This window comes from Strix uralensis, chromosome 1 (assembly GCF_047716275.1).
Source record: "Strix uralensis isolate ZFMK-TIS-50842 chromosome 1, bStrUra1, whole genome shotgun sequence".
NCBI lineage: Eukaryota > Metazoa > Chordata > Aves > Strigiformes > Strigidae > Strix > Strix uralensis.
The window spans coordinates 75,750,035-75,767,095 of record NC_133972.1 but is presented as its reverse complement, the minus strand read 5'-3'; the positions used below and the strand labels follow the sequence as shown (position 1 = coordinate 75,767,095).

The 17,061-nt window shown below is 40.8% G+C and overlaps 1 protein-coding gene across 8 annotated transcripts in view; it reads right to left on the bottom strand.

Moving 5' to 3' along the window:
* Positions 1-17,061, bottom strand: part of JARID2 (jumonji and AT-rich interaction domain containing 2) — a 225,224-nt gene that overhangs the window by 54,259 nt on the left and 153,904 nt on the right. For all 8 annotated transcript variants that reach the window (XR_012629258.1, XM_074871264.1, XM_074871234.1 and 5 more), the window contains one exon: positions 12,098-12,267. Coding sequence is in view for 2 of the 8 variants with exons in the window: in XM_074871234.1 (XP_074727335.1) it covers positions 12,098-12,267 (170 nt within the window). In the remaining 6 variants the exon portion in view is untranslated. The remainder of the gene's footprint in view (positions 1-12,097; positions 12,268-17,061) is intronic.

Here is a 17,061-nt window from a genome sequence, read left to right as displayed (position 1 = left end):
TTAATCCACCCAACCTAGACATAAATGTATGAATACATATGGTTATCCTAGGGGGAAAGCCTTTTGCACGCCACAACTTTCATATTTATATAGACTAATGATCAAATTAAGACTGCTGACATATTTCAAGGCATGGGAGCTGTAGCAACTTACAGAAACAAAAGCCTTTGCATTTTTTATGCAAGCCCAGAACTTTCTGGCACACTCTAAGCAATCAACCACAGTAGGTAAGAGGTACTGAGAGGCACATTAATTCTTCTGCTTGGAGAGGAGCTTTAAGTCTCAACAGCAACTAACTAGAAGACTCCAAAACAGTTACTCTAGGACAGCGCTCCCTGAAAAATAAGTTGTCTTTTTTCTTCCATGTAGGTATTCATGTCTGTGGTATGGATTCAGAAGTTATTAGCTCTGCAAGTCTGTACTGTGCATCAGTCCTAACCAGGATCCAAAGTCTGGCACCATCAGTGCATTAGTGCATTGACAAAAGATTGCAGTAAAAGAAACTTACTGTTAGAAGCCCTTAAAATTAGATTCAAACACAGACTGAAATCTCTTTACTATAATTAAATAGTCAGAAATTTTATCCTTCTGAGACACTAAAACAAGAGACCAGATATAGCGTCTATTCTCTAAGCCTCATCTTCCCTAGAGTTCCACATCCCTGAGCTTGTCAGCTGCTCTCAATAGCAACCAGCAAAAAAAATTATCATCTGTGATGCAAATGTTATTACAATAGCAATCTTTTTTTCTTTTTTTTTTTTTTTTAAAGCACAGAATAAAATATAGTACTGTGTCATTCTGCTTAGAAAGGAGGGAGGGTCTAACCCAAGTGCGAGAGCAGGTACAAACTTCACCTAACTCTTGATATTCAATCGTAATCTCAGTGCATATCTCTTCAGTCAGAATGACATTTTTTAATTCTTTCCAATCGAGAACTAGGAACAACAATGGTTAAACTGCATTCCTGGGACAGCTGGGACTGTTTGGGAAGTACATTTCCAGAGAAATTAGACTAGCAACATCCAATAACACAGGAGAGTCCTGCTAGCCCTCACTTTACTAATCTAAGTGCTCTGCAATCTGAGACCTCAGAGAAAAGCTGGCTTTCAGTCTGGGTCGCCTCCTCCCCTCCTCCTTCCCTCTAGCTTTTCCTACATATTCATTGAAGTTGACTTGCAAAACGGAAAGACAGACAGACAGACAGACAGAAAGACAGACAGACAGACAGACAGACAGGCCAGACTCTCACATTTTTGTTATATTTAGGCATTTTTATGAATGGAAGACACTAAAAGAAATCTAAAAGCTTTGAGTTTTCTTACTTACCTTTAATATTAGAACTATGTTTATCATTGTCTTTTATGGTAAGATTGCAGTTCTGGAATAGCCTCAAATACGGAGAATTTGTTCACACCTATGGGTTGAGCTGATTCAAACCACTTTCACTTTAAGTCTATGTAGCTAAACATGTCCAAAAGGCGGAGAAAACACTAGTTTAGAACACCGAGACAGGCTGTTCAAGCTCAAGATACTGCAAATTCCCTTTACGAGCAAACTGAAGGAAAGACAAGCCTGTAAGTATACTGTGATTTCATTCAAGCTAAAAGAATGACAATTATGTTGATTATGCAACACCTAACCTGTGTGAGTGGTTGACACGCACTGTGGTTTACACCAAGCAATGAGCTAAGAGAACCCCCCAAATCTCCTCTTATGGAAATAAAACAGACTTGTCATGACTGAAGAACTAATGAAGCTCATATGAGTGAAGCTGCACCGCTACCAGTCGAAGCCAGGTGATCACTCACCTTCTTTATTATAATAAAGATTTCTGTCCTAAATATCCCTCATCGTCTCTGAGACCAGACAGGGATGTGTATATGATGCCATAGCCTACCTCTACAGGGGACCCCGTTTGTTACTCAAAGCTGTTAATTTACATAAACAATACTATGTAGTGTTATTGTAGCCACAAATGTCTAAAACCATTGGAGATGTGGAGAAGAATGTGCACTCAAGAGCTGGCTTGTTTCTTCCAGCTCTATCAGTTGGTCTAATAAAATATATTGCCTTTCCTCATAAATCTGGCCTGTCTTCATCTCAAGAACATGGTGGTTTTCCTTACAGCCTTTGTTGAGTGTTCTTGCTCTCAGGTTTCTCCATGTATAACAGATATTTATCAAACAAATGATGTATGACAGCAACATGACAAAAACCCTCCAAAACATTATGAAAATAAGGAAAACTGCAGGTTCACCAGACACATACATACACACACATTCACAAAACATACAGGTGTAGGCGCTTGCTTGCTTGTTTAATTTATGACATCTATTCTACACAGTTTTGTCTTTGCCAGGACTCACTCAGCCACAGAAACCCGTGAGGCAGCTATGCCAGTTCATTCTTGCCCATATTTTGCCAGTGAGACAGCAAGAGTAAAGATGAACAATCATCCTTCCTCTTCCTCTTGTCCTCCCCAGCACCAAGGATTGATTCTCAAAGCCTACCCGGGGCAATCTAAAGAGTAACATCAGAATTTGATTAATAACCAACAGCAAAAGAGAAGAACTGCAGTGCTCCCGACAGAGGGCAACATCTGCACCTGGGAGGTGGTGCATGCCAGGTCTCAGCACTGCAGGTATGTAATTCCCTCCTTCCTCAGTTTCCATCTCCAAGAAAACACAGAAAAATCTGCAAGACAGTTATGAGAGCCTGTGGCTGTATTGAATTTTACAAGTCTCCTTCTGTGCCAGGAGCCCCCAAGTTGTGCAGGCAGCTGCTGCTACCACGGGCACTGCAGTGGATGAAAGGGGAGAGCAGGGGAGCAGCCCTCCAGTGCCTGGGGAAAGTGTGTAAGCAGCCCTCCACCTTGAGAAACCCACCCTGCGCGCACCTGATCGGCACGTGCCTGAAAAACCCGCTCACTCGGCAAATCTGATGGTAATCTAGAAAACAAAATTTGACTTCCCACCACTTATTTAGAAGACATTTCATACAAGGAATCATCTAGACTGTCTGTGGCTGCGTGGACATTTTTCTTGGCATCAAAACTGGTCTACAGAGCATCTAAACTCCATCTGGCCTCTTGTTCTTATTCCTGTGCCACCACCTCAAACTGTGGCAGTATAACTTTTTGTGGGGCCATGTGGTGAATCGGATCAGAGAACTGATTCAGATTAAAATCCCAGACTAAGGAAATTAAAGTCCATTAATAAATGCTGTAACTCTAATGTAATGTTACAAGCTCTCAAGTAAAGATTTGGAAAATTTCTATGCACACTTTTTCTTATTGAATGTGTAGCTCAATATATCATTTTACGTTATTAAACAAAACATGAAACACAGTATGTTTCCAATCTCGTGGAGGAGCTGCACATTTTACGTTCTGTCCCAATGATGTCTAGGCACACACCTCCTAAATGCCATTTTTTTTTCCCCTCAGTTGATTTGTTTTGCATTAACATTTGCATAAAAGTATGTGCCATCACCAGAGAACTGGACAAGGCAATGGCAACACATTGGGAAGGAAGGAGAAGCCATGGCAGAAGTAAACTGAAAGAAAGGGCATGCAGCAGCAGCAGAGCAGAAGAAGGAAGAGGCTCAGATGTGCTGGGGCTGGAGAAAGAGGCGAGCGGCGAGAGGTAAGTTAGCTGATGGGCAAAGGCTGCAGGAGCAACAGGAGAAGGAAGATACCTAAAGAATTACGGACATTAAATAGTAACAAATACCAGTAAAGGGGGAAGGACACCTTGTACTGAGCAACTTTAAGAGAAGTATGTCTGATAGTGCTGTCGATCTGCTATCCTGACCTGGAGACGTGCCACTCACCTTCTCCTGCTTAACAAGTTACTGTTAACTCACAGGCGAGGACAGAAAAGTAATGGCCAGGGCCAGGCAGCAACCTGGAGGGAACTTCCCAGCCCTCTCTCCCTCCTGCAAATCACCGAGGGAAGGCCAAATTCCCAAAGCTCACCCTCATAGAGCAATTTTGAAAGTCTACAAATTGTTGTGGATGACTAAGGGATTGCAAGCCATGCAGAAAGCTCAGACAGCTAATAGAACCCCAGGTATGCTCTTCTCACCAGTATCAGAGCAGGAGTTACCACTCCTGTGATCAGATACCGCTGTGCATGGCAAATTTTGAGAAAATCCTCAATGGTGAGCTGTCTTTTTTAAATTCACTCATCATGGTTACAATGAGCTATGAATTATTACAAAAAGGGAGGATACTCAGCTCTTTAAAAAATGAGGTTTGAAGTATGTTTGGCAACTGTTTCCATCAGTATCTGCAGTTTCATTATTGAAATTCCCTCTGGAGTATTTTTGTCTTCCCTCCTATTGTGAGAGCAACACAAAAGAAAACCTAACTATATAGGAAAAACAATTACCACAACTATACACAAAGTGTTGCCTAATGCATATGAAAGGATGACAAATGTATTTTATGTCCTCTGTTATAATAACTTGATGCTTATACAACAGTAAGTATAAAGTAAAATATGTTTTTTAAGTCAGTTTTCTCAGAAAGATGTTACCCTTTGCATGTGCAAAATTCAGACTTGCTACTAACAATAGGCAGAATTGATGCTTACGCAACCTGTACATACAGATGCACTGACCTCAGTAGCAAGTGCCTGATTAACAGAATAAACTATACTCTTTTTCAGCCATTTTATCTGACTAATGAGGTTATTAAATTTTTTTTATTTGACAAATGTGCAATTTTCCCTCCTAAATTATGGTATGTTTTGTTTCTCATTAAATTACATTAACTTTTGTCTTGGACTAGCTAAACATATTAAAAAAAACTCTGAATTTGGATCTGAAGAGTGGAATCAGAAGTATGGAAAGTGCATGCGCTTTGCCAAAAGCACTATTTCATTACTCTTCAGAATTAGCTGGCAGCGTTTCTGCAATATTTACTGAAGTACAAACCAAATGTTTTCATCTGGACAGGATTCAAACCCTGGTATGTTACAACCACAACAAAAATCATCTCAATCCAAGAGCCTTCTCTGTAATTTGGGCTGTGGTTTCTGCAAAATTGGAGGATTCTTCTCCATGAATTATTTACACCAACTCCCTCCCTAGCTCCTCTCTTCTTTTTCCCTCCTAACAATTAAACATAACCCAGATGTGCTTTGGAAAAATCTTAAAACAATTCAAGACATAGAATGACTTAAGCACAAGGCAGGTCAAGGTATGCAGGACTTAAGCCTGCCCCAATAAACACGCAGCATGCCAAGCCCTACAACGAGCTGCATCCAGAGTTTTGGCTTCTGCTCCGACACACGGCCCCATTTTGGGGCTGTATGCAGGTGGAAAAACCTTGCCTCCCAAATGCTCCCAATGTACTGGCATCTCAATGCTTAAAATCTAAGGCCTGCTTCTCATTTATTATATGTCCTACTTATTACATTTTGGCAGGACAGCACCTAGTCCCTCAAGTGCGAATAAATGTAATTTATGCCCACACTTTGTGGTCGTTTTACGGAGCAAGGCTAAAAGAGAATGAATTGCATAAACTCTATAGGAAAGAGCAATTTTATCTCACTTGTCTGACTCCACCTGCAGGAACAGTCCCAGAGGGAGCTCCCCGCTGCCTGAGCGAAAGAGAGGAAAAGGCCGTCCCAAGTACAGAAACAAAACCAAGTTCATGCACACCCCGATGCTCAAACTCTCCCTTCCTCTGCTGTTGTACAAATCACAAGGTCCTTAGTGTCATGGCTAACTTACTGGCTAAGTGACATAAAACACATCTTGTTCTCAGTCCATTCTTCAAAGCAGTAGAGCTAAAACCAAAAAGCCAAAGAAAATTGTTCCTTTTCTAGGGAAATGGAGTAAGGGTGGAGAAATGTGTGAATCTGCAGGAAAAAAAAATAAAAGGTTCACTTTCCAAAGTTAACAAAACACACACCAGAGTAACAGACTACTGAATATTAAAAAAAACCCAAACAAGTATGGTGCTCCTTACATCTACAATTCATATCTGACAATCTCAAAGCAATTTACCTCCATTAACCTGGCTAGATTTGGCAGTGAACCTCAAAACCAACCCTTCCCACATACACTTCAACACCCGACTTTATGTTCCCCTCCACCATGAACAAGACAAGTCCCAAAGTACCACGCTGCCACTCCCAAAAGGCTGTACCAGGCTGTGTTTCATACCCAAGAGATCCTGAGCCCCATCCCTGGCACAAAATAAGTCTTTTGGGGAGCACTGAGCTTATGGTAGGTTCACAGCTTACAGAAGCAGGCTCCCAGGTTTCTGGCTGGCAGGAATGGAAGGAATTGCCTTTGCCAGAGTACTTTACATTGCTCACCTGGGCATCAAAAACTGTGTGCAGCAAGGTTTTGAAGTGCTGCTGCTGCCATCGCAGCACTTGGATTTTATGCCAGTAGCTCATCCATAATCAATGTCCAGCTATGTCAATACCTATATACAGAGTCAAACATTTATCCTCACTTTACGGAAAAAATAAGCAGCTTGTCGAGGGACTCAGAGTGAGTTTGTGGCAAGTACAAAGGCTGAACCACAAGATTAGTCTCCCATTTCAATGAGTTAATTTCATCCTGTGGCTTTTTGCAGGGGTAGATATTGGAATCATTAACATCAGAAAGGGGCCCCAAAATGGGAAGAGCAGGGGAAAAGTTTGATTCAGCTGTAGTACTACACACAGGCTACTCTACATTGCACTCCGCAGCTCTTCTCATCTCTTAAATCTCCCAGTAGGCACACAGTGATGTGAAGACGCATCCTCCACTGCATGTCTGGAGGGATGGCCCTCCAGCAGCACTCCCATTCCTGTGAAGGAATAATGCCACGGTATGGGTTGCCAGCCTCTCCCTGCATACTTCATACACGTGCTGTTTGCTGTGAGCCCGCATATTCACTTCTCCCTGTGAACACTTGTTAAGTTACTCTTGTCCAAAACCACCACGAGAACTGCTTGCCAGCCCAGAGCAGCATATTCCACAGGTGGACTAAATGGTTGCACATAAGAGAAGTATCTCATACCTTACACTTCAATGTTACTCCTAACTTTAAAATAAAGAACTTTGAAATTGTGAATTACAGTTACTAAATGCAAACTTATTTTTATTAAATGGTCATGCAATTAATATTAAACACCCCGAAGTTTATTCTTGTGTTTTCAACCCATCCTAAAATTTTGGTATCAAATACCAAATGATTTAACAACAAAATTGATTAAAAGTCTTCTTCCAGTATTTTAAACAAATTATTGTACGTCTGCATGTTTTAACATTGTTTTGGAATTCTAAAAACTAACCCAGACTGCAAAGCAGCTCACATTTTTGAACAGTGCCAGCATTTCATTGCTTTGCTTCCAGTCTAATCAAGTTGCTGTAATATTTAATATGCTTACTCTGATCTGGTGAGCATGTCTCCACAGTGGCAACATGCTCCCTTGGAAGGCTGGTGCTTCAAGAATGTGATTGATGCAGCCACCAGCTCTCAAAGTCCAGTGTACCTATTGATACTGAACTATCAGGCAAGCGTACCTTCTACCTCATTAAAAGCTAGACAAATTAACAGTTGTTTTCTGACATGCCCAAAATTAAGAGCTTCCCCCAAGTTTTTGATTTTGGAGGCTCTCCCATTGTGACAGGAAACCTCTGCAGGTATCTGCCGGCACTGGCAACCCCTTCTATTAAGACTCGAGAGAGAAGACTGGGATCAAAGGCCCCTGAGCCTACCACCCAAACAAGGTGTTTAAAAAAATAAAAAGCCTATTTAAGAGCAAACTGCAAGAGGACTGGGGCACTGAGATTTAGAAGTTACTGAAGTTTGGACAAACGTGCTATAGTGAGATTTTCTATTTAGGTTTTGCCTAACTGTAATACATCATCAGATTGTTAAGTCATTCCAGTACTCAAAGAAAATGAACAGTCACATGTTTTGCAGAACAGTTGTTAGAAGAGCCTGAAAACTCAATTTGTGAGACCTCAATTAAACCATCTTTATTTAGGAATCCCTGAAATTCTCTAGCATGTAACTCCCAGAGGCCTGGCTTAATTAGAAAATTGATCATGGGAAATCTTCTTAAAATGTAGGCTCCTAATCATAGCCTTCCTGTTATCACCTTTTGCCAAAGATCTACTGCTCACAGGGAGTTGTTTCTCCTTCCCCCTTTAGCCCTATATTACTCCACTCGCAATATTTTTAACCTGTAAATAATTATGGAGAGTAAAGGTAACTTAAATGCACTGTAATGAAAGCTATTAAGAAAAATTTGATCAGAGGCAGAAAATACAGTAAAAGTGAAAGCTGTTGTACAACTGCACAGAGATGACACACTCGCATCTATGTGTGCTGCTGAAAGATACTAATTATGCCTCTGGCAAAGGGCATACAGGCTCCTTCAAAGAAGCTATTTAAAGATAAGAACGTGGCAGACAAACACTTCAGAGATATCTGCTTATATATCCCTTCCTTCTTGTGTTGGAAATTCTAGGTCACAATTAAAAAAAAAAAAAAAAAAAAAGAATTATTTTAAAATAATAGATAGCAGGGGAGCCTTGCCAAGTCTGGTCAGTTAGATGTATTCCAGGGTGCTCAGATATTCATGAACTGTTACAGCTTTTTCATTCTGCTCCACTTACCTTTTAAGAAGTAATTAGTACATTGTATTATCAAATCAAGAGTTCAAAACACAAACTAATTAAAAATATGTCTAAAGCCCCTAGTATTCTGGATAATAAAACCAAGCAGGTCATCTTGGTTAAATTATCTCCCTTTGAAATTACAGGATGCTTTAAAAAAAAAGTAACTAAGTGATTTGAATCATTAGATTTTCTGACACATAGCAGAAGGCCAGGTAAATGGGACTTCTATTCCTAAGTATGGGACCTAACGCACTTTCTTCCACATCATTGCATGATAGTACTGCTCCATCACTCACAGAATTCAGCTGCTGCCTCTTAAAATAAGCCCCCCAGAGCACTGAAGAGTGAACTTGTAGTGGTGATGGGATTTTTTTTTAATTTCTCTATTTAAAAAGTAGAAAATGAAAGTACACACTGACATGGTGTGACAAATTTACATTGTGCTTCTGACACTGCTCCCGGGTGTGGTGGGACAAGGACAGAACCATGACCACAGAGCTGTTTTCCCACCAGTCCTGGAGAAGACTCCCTTGCTGAAGAAAAGCTTTGATCATGAATGCTGGTACTATTTAATCAGAGCATTTTGAAGGACTAGAGAGGACTAGGACCTAAGAGAGTTCCAACTTCAAAAAAATGTTAAAATTTAAAAGTTACATGGAGATTTACTGTCCTGAATCTTATCACTATTACACTTAGTACTAAACAATTTTCAAAGTGCTGGATTTACACCCTGTGAGTGCTCTTATTTCCATGTAATTCTATGTTGCATTTCATCATGAAAGCGCAAACAGCCAAGGCTGGACACACATATCTGGACAGAAGTCTGAACAACCACCTGTCCCACCATGCAAGCAATTTTGAATCCCTTAACACTTCAATAAATAATAGCACAGAGGTTCAAAACCAAAACAAACCCCTTTCAAAAACATCACAAGTCTTCCCTATGCAGGGTTTAAGTAAACTGCTGGCCCTTCCCTCTCCAAGCTCACTCGATACCACTGGAAGAGCAGCACCAAGCTAAGCCTGCAAGTGCCCTGGAAGGCCATTTGTGGGACCTTTCTGGAGCTGGTACATAAACTCCCTGCAAGCATACTAAGAACCAGCTTCCACCTCCTTTTTTCCAATTGGCACTTCAAAAGAGACACAACCACCTCGAGCTAAACCTCCTGAGAGACCAAATGGGCACAATCTCAGGCACCCAGGACCTCCTGAAGGACACAGCAGTTCATATACTGAAGCCAGGACCATGCTAATACTGATCTCAACAACCCCACTCCTCCTCCCTCCAAGCCACAGCCACTCTCCTGCTTCTCCACAGAAATACATCCAGGTAGCAGATGTCCAAGATTTCCCCCCCTGTTTTCACTGGCTCTTTTCAGGCTTTATACAGGGGTGATGGAGCAATAAGCTTGTGGAGGTGCTGAAACAGAGAGCTGACAGCTTCCCCTTTCTGCTTCAGCCTGTTTAAGCAGACCAAGAACATGCCATGTGTGGCACTCAGAGCAGATTTTCCCTCGTGGTTTTTAATATAATTGTAATTGGGACTTTGCTGTCTGAATGCACGTGTTGTCTGATATATACGAGTGCTCCTGCATACTGAAGAAATTAGGAATGAATTGCAAGTTCTTAATTGACAGTACAAAACATCAATTATTCTACAGATGAATAACAAAGAAGAAAATTACAGGTGCAAGAGCTAAACAGCCACTGATTAAAATAGGAAAAAAAAACCCCACACAACAAACCTTCTGAATGAAGCACTGAAATAGGACAAAAGTACCCATGCTTCCCATTTGCATTGTTAGAACAGAATGTTAAGAGAAAGTAAGAAATAAAAATGGAGAGAACTCACATCCCCACACAGGTTGCCTTTCTTTAAGTGCAAGTGCCTTCAAAGCTATAAATAACACATGCTTAGTTAGCAAGCAGTGGAAACAAGTGTGTGAATGCAGCCATGTGTGCTCACACACATACACACACACACACACACACCCCCCCATCTGAATTTTCCCACCAACAACTGTGGCAGTTGGCCCAGATCACAGCAGTGACATGCTGCCAACAGACTGATCAACCTCACAGCAGACTAAATTAGAAATACATTTCCACAGATTAAATTTCAGAGGACTGTGATGCCACTTTAAACTCCATTAGATTCTGCTCCTCTCAATCCTTTAAACAAACACAAAAGCTAACACACCACCCCCTTCCATCCCCTCCACCCACCCGCTTTACCAGAAGTCCCAACAGGATGGAGGCTCCATATTGGACCAGAGTCAAGACAGATAAATTAGCAACCAGTCTAAAGCTACCATTAGCCTAAAATCTCACAGAAGAGAAGAAAAAAAGAAATCAAACCATGCTGTATTAAGATGAGAACACCTCAGCAGGAAGCTATGGGTGGTGTTGACCAGTGCTGCTCACAGATGAAATGGAGACTCAGAACTGGAAAGGGAACTCAAACACAAGCTTTGAAGAATGCAATCCACTAGGTAAGACTTTTGCAGACAAGCCCTATCTGTAACAAATGCACACCCTTTCAGCAGGTATGGGACAAAAAAAAAGCAAGAGGCATCATTCCAGCACACCAAGGATGGAGTAGTGACTAGCTGAGGGGATGGGGGGGGGCACCTGCCCAAAAGAGAAACATACCATGAGAGCCAATACAACAATTGCGAGACTAAACTGAAAGATGCTATCTTCGGTACATGACTTGGGAAACAGGGCTGTTAAAAAGTCCCAAGAAAAATGACTGGTCAGGTCTCCTTTTTCAGTTTAATCTGGACAGTCAGCTGTACTTCACACTAAGGTCCCCAAGTCTGACATGCAGGCTCACAGACACACACCATACAGCTCCAGACAGGCTCAGACACCTGTTACTCTGAGATAATTCGGGTATCTCGCTGTACAACTTCAGTTCCCTTATCTGCACCTGGGTTACAGAGTGGAGGAGCTCACCTGTTTTAATTATCACCACAGGAACAGTTCAGCTCCTGGGACAGCTAAGAACAAAGGCAACCCTTCAACCATCAGCTGAAAAGCCTCACTGAGATTGAACAATAAAGGACAGTGAGTAGGTAGAGAAGGGGAATTTCCAACCAGATTTCTCCTCTTGCAGGAACAAGTACTCAGGCAAGTTAAGCACTTCTTCAGTTTATAGTCAGACAAAACAAAGGAGGATGGGAAGGACTTCAGAGAGCTAGACAAAAACCCATTCAGGATAACAGAGTGCTAAGCATAAAAGCAATTTTCTTTTGCACTATTACCAGCCTCATTTTATGGTCTTTACAACCATGAACTCAAATGCTCATGCTGCAGATACAGTCAAATTGCTGAGAGTTGAAATGCACACAATATATTCAAGTGTAGCACCAGTACATTTGTCTAGCTGCTACTCAGTGTGTGGTGCTACAGCTCGTTCTTTGAAGGAGACTGTCCCCCTAGGCTGCTGCGAGACTCCTACCTCGAAGACAGAGGAAAGTGAGAAAATCTTCTGTCTTGGGCTTCCTTTTGGAGAGGTCAGAAATCTGAGTGGCGGGAGGGGGTAACAACGGCTCCACTATCTTTATTGGAGTTGTGCTGGGACTGTTTGGCTGGGACTGAGCAAACTTCCTTTGTGCTTGCAGCCTTGGCCTGTGGAAACAAGAGCATATCAGAAGAGTGTTAGGCAGAAATTGCAGGAGAGACATCAGAACATAAAAATTCATTGTTTTAAAAAAAAAAAAAGAGATCTGAATCCATCTCCCACCAATAGTGTATCCCTACCTGGGTCGACTGCGAAGACAGTCATTTATTTGCTTTACCCTTTGGTATCTTCTGTGACAATTTGGAAAACCAGAAAGGGAACATCTTGACTATAAAATCTGTGACTGCTATTTCATATGTTCCGAGTATTTTCTTGCACATCATACAATTACAGTTTACCATTCACTTATTTGGAAATTAAATCTGTATTTTGCATCATGAAAATGTCTTTTTTTTTTTTTTAAGTGTTAGTGTTCCTTGCTTCTTGTTTTTAATTAATTTACAAATTAGGTTTATTTTAGCCCCATTAAGGATTTAATTTATTCCAATCTGCTATAATCTTATTTACATGGTAAAATATATATTAATAGATAAGGTATCTATGTTAGTGCCCGGTTCTACAAAAACAAAACAAAACCTTTAGGGAAAGATATTTTTGACAGGGAAAATATCAGGTGAAAGCCATTAGATTTTTGTTCCCTTGGCCACAGCCTCAAAGACAGCGGTGGGGTTAAGTAGTATTTGTGACAAATTTGTAAGAATGAAGGACATGCATGGAGGGAACTTGTCTTAGTGTTGGTACTGGGTGATGGACTGACATTCTCTGATAAGTTTTAGAGCATGCCTGGGTACAGCTGTAGGAAACGAACAGATGCAGGTGGTTTTGGCAGTCAGGCTGCAAATTATTTCAAGCCTATCTGAAGGCTCTGATTAACTGCTAGGTGGCAATGAATATGATTTTCTTTAATATGTCTAGAACACAAATTGGTATTAGGGAAAGCGCTTTGGGGCAGGACAGATACCCGGAGGGGGTCTCACTGGGAGCCTGACTCCACTCAGCATTTAAGAACATGCTAATTTCTCACTTAAGCAACTGGGATTCTAATTATGATCTTTATTACAGCTTCAAAAAGGAGAGAAGCTACTGAAAGAACTTAAAACCTCATTGAGAAAGGATGCAATTTTATGTCATTTTCTTCCCTAATAGCAGAGTATTTACATAATGTCAAACTGAAACACGTATCAAATAACACTGAAGGAAAAGCCAGGTCTTGTCACTCCACGGCAGGCTTAACTGTTATGACTTAAGGAAAGCACAGTTATCGTTCAGTGTGGATGAAACACATAATTGGCAAACCTCTTCTTTTTCATGGATATTAAACTTAAATAGTTGGGTAAGAATAGGTTTGTTAGTGTATTTTAAGCTTCCACAGTTTTGTGGCTAAAATAAATTTTTTAAAAATTTAAATCCCAGCAGTGTTTATATGCATATATACTTATCCCCTAATGACAACAGAGAACAAAAGTAGCATCAGCAATTTTCTCCCTAAACTCTGCATAAAACTGCTCACTACCCAACGCCCACCCACCAAACAACAAAAACCACCAGCCATTCTTACTGCTTATTTTCATCTCCTTAATGGCAAATATAGCATGGTGTTTATAATTTTTTTTTATCATGGTGCTTATCACTTCTGAACTGGAACTGAAAGATGACTGAACACATATATTTTCTCATATCTATGAACTATTATCTTTCCAGACTGAAGGTCTTGTATAGATCTGCCTGTATATCCCCAAAATTACTCAGACTGCCTTGCAAAGCTCTATTCCTTCAAGCAGATGGAGGACTCCTGCACAGGACAAATGGGATTTTAATTTCAACCAACTACATTTCTATCACCAAAACCACACACACGGCGAGAGAAAAAACGCTTTGTGCTGGCTTCTGTTCTGCACAAAACATACACTCTCTCGCCAAAACCCAGACTATAAAGGGCAACCCTGCCTGCTGCTCTCATCTGCACAGAGATTTTTTCCCCATCGAACTGCTTCCTCAGCTTGGCTGTTAAAAACACACTATCCACTCACTGAATCTCTGAAACTACCTGCTCAAATCTCATGTGATCAAAGATAAGCAGGGAGGACTCTACAACCACCACCACCCCAAAAAGTAAAGGTTAAGCCTGTTTCAAGGTTCAAAATTAACCCTTTGCAGCAAGGGTCATCCAGGACTGTTTGCACCACCTCTATTATCGGTCCCTAGAGCACTGAGAGAGGATTAGGGAATGATTGGTAAATCTGGCATATACATGAAACAAATTAGTGAATTGAAAGTACTTTTGGTTCAGTCTCTATTTGAAAATATGCTTTCTGCTAGACGTTCTTCCCCAGTACAAACAATTCCCTGCTCATTTTCCTTGCCTGCTTCCCACGGGGGGCAAGTGTGACTGGATCTCCACTACCCACCATGCTCCCGTGGGGGGTCCTTCATTTCAGTGAGGACAGTGAAAATGCCAGACCTTCACTCCACCCAGCTTCAGCCTACAACTGTGAACTTGTTCCGCTTCCTGGGATGGCTGTGGAGACTTGTTGCTATATGGGCAGATGTGTCTGAGATGCTTCTCCTCTCACACCTCTGTTGATGTTTGCTGTACTTCCTCCTGCTTGGTTTGAACTCACCACTGTCACAAAAACAGGCCATTTCCTTATGAAATACTTATCTTTTATTAAAACCCTGAGCAGTTACAGGGTGTATGCATCACCAATTTGATTTATGAACACTAGTAAATGAAGGCACCCTTTTGTGCCTGTGGTATCTTTTAGGTTTCTACAACAACTACTGTTCTTTGCATGGATAGGCATGGGCTCCAAAGGCTTCTACTTCAATGCCTGAGGGTGTAGAGAGTGAGCTGTGAGCAAGAAATTCTGTAGCTACCACACTGAGGTTAGGAAACAAAAGTCAAGCTTTTATGCAGTCTTTGCTCCAGATTTGTGTAAATATGACCAGTTTCAAAGGTGGGCCAGCGAAGGAAAAACATATACATTTCAAAACATGGGCAACAACTTAGAACTGTTTCCTTGTGAAGGAGTGTATGCATCTTAATAACCTCATATGTCCCCATGAAAACCTCTAGAAGCATAAAACCAATTATTTCGGGTATGGTTTCACATTACACTTAATCCAATATAAGTGTGAAGCTGCTGCCAAAGAAGGAGGTAGCCCCCTCCACTACGATTACATCAGATCAAGTATAGCTGCCCATCGTACTCTGAGCAATACTGAGCAAGGCAGAATAGGTAAGGAAGTGATAAAAGTGCTCAGGAAGACATTTTGTGTGTGATAAACACATAACACTATCAGCGTGGCTTTGCTCTTTGCTTGCTAATGCAATGATTTCTGCTGGAATGACCTATTTAGCGTGCATTTGGCAACAGGAGACAGATTGGCACGAGTGGCAAAAAGAACAACAGAAATCCTGTTTGCGTCCTCAAAATAAATTGCTCACTCTGTCCTCATCGAAAGGGTATATCCTACGTAAGACTTGCAAATATGCAAACAGAAAAAACTTCATGAAAAGTGTAAGGGGAGAACTCATAATAATACATCTAAACATCATGCAAACACCCAACATGCAGCCAGAAATATGCAGACTAGTTAAAAATAAATAGTAATTCCCTTTCTCTCACCAGAATGTTATTTTCATTCTACTGCTTTTGAGAGCCTTTAAACACCTACCTAGGACATGAAGCTCAAAAAAGCCTCAGCCTAAGGAAGCCTCACCTCCTTTTGGTACGCCTCTCCTACTAAACTGACTGTTTAGGTCCGAGACAGCAAATTACAGCCGGAGACTAAAACTCTACAACAAAAATATTCCAAGTGTACAAACTCAGACTACGCTGGAAAACATTTCTCTCCAACGTAAAATACACTTTTTGAAGCTTTTCTAGACTGGAATTTATTTTTAGTTGAATATTTTAAGCAAATTGCATTCTCTAGAATCAAAGCACTACAGTTTGTGCTAGCTAAAAATACTTCAGAAATGTCTTTTAAAATAGAATATCCTAGCACCATGCCTTTAGCTTGTAGAAAAGGACATGTTTAGGAAGAAAACACCTACTACACAAAGGCAGTCTTTTCTTTGCAAAGCATAGCTCAGGCTAGTAATACCAGTCTGTGTTAAATTTAGTAAACATTAATACTCTAGATAGCAGCACATGCTGTGTTAGCTACAAACCAAGTGTTAAATTATCAGTATGCAAGATTTAGTTGTACATCAGTACAAAAATCTGACTATTTTATTACTCCATAACTCCTAAGTGAAAGCAAAGCATAAGTACTATAAAACATACACAAAGAATAATATGCACAATTGAACTGATAATATGTATGTTTTCATACTAATCTATTTATAATAAATTCTGGGGTTGAGAGGCTGTCCTCATAACTAAGCATCTCAACTAGGAAGAGATTTCAAAACAATCTTCTTCAAACGTTCTCTAACCTTCAGCAATCTGCAGATTTTCACAAACTTCCTGCTTGTTATATACTACAATATTTGCTTGCTGTTTGGTCTCAACCTTTCACTTACTCCTTGAACTACACCTTTGCCTTCATTGTTTCCTGCTTTTCTGTTACCTGATGTCTGTCCTTCTTTATAAGGGCACCAGTAGAGTTAGATTTCCAAACTCCATAGGAACTGTAGCTTAAGTAGCTCGTTGTCACCGTTTCGTGATTAATTCCCATCTCCCTTTTCAATGCAGTGTGCTTTTCACTTTCTGAGCTGTTAGCAAGCAGCCTGCAAGCTAAAGCGAAGGAATCTACGCCTCTGTCTTTCTAAAAGCAGCGCCGTATTTGGTTACTTTGCTTTTGTCACTTTCCATCCTGAGAAATTGCAGTGT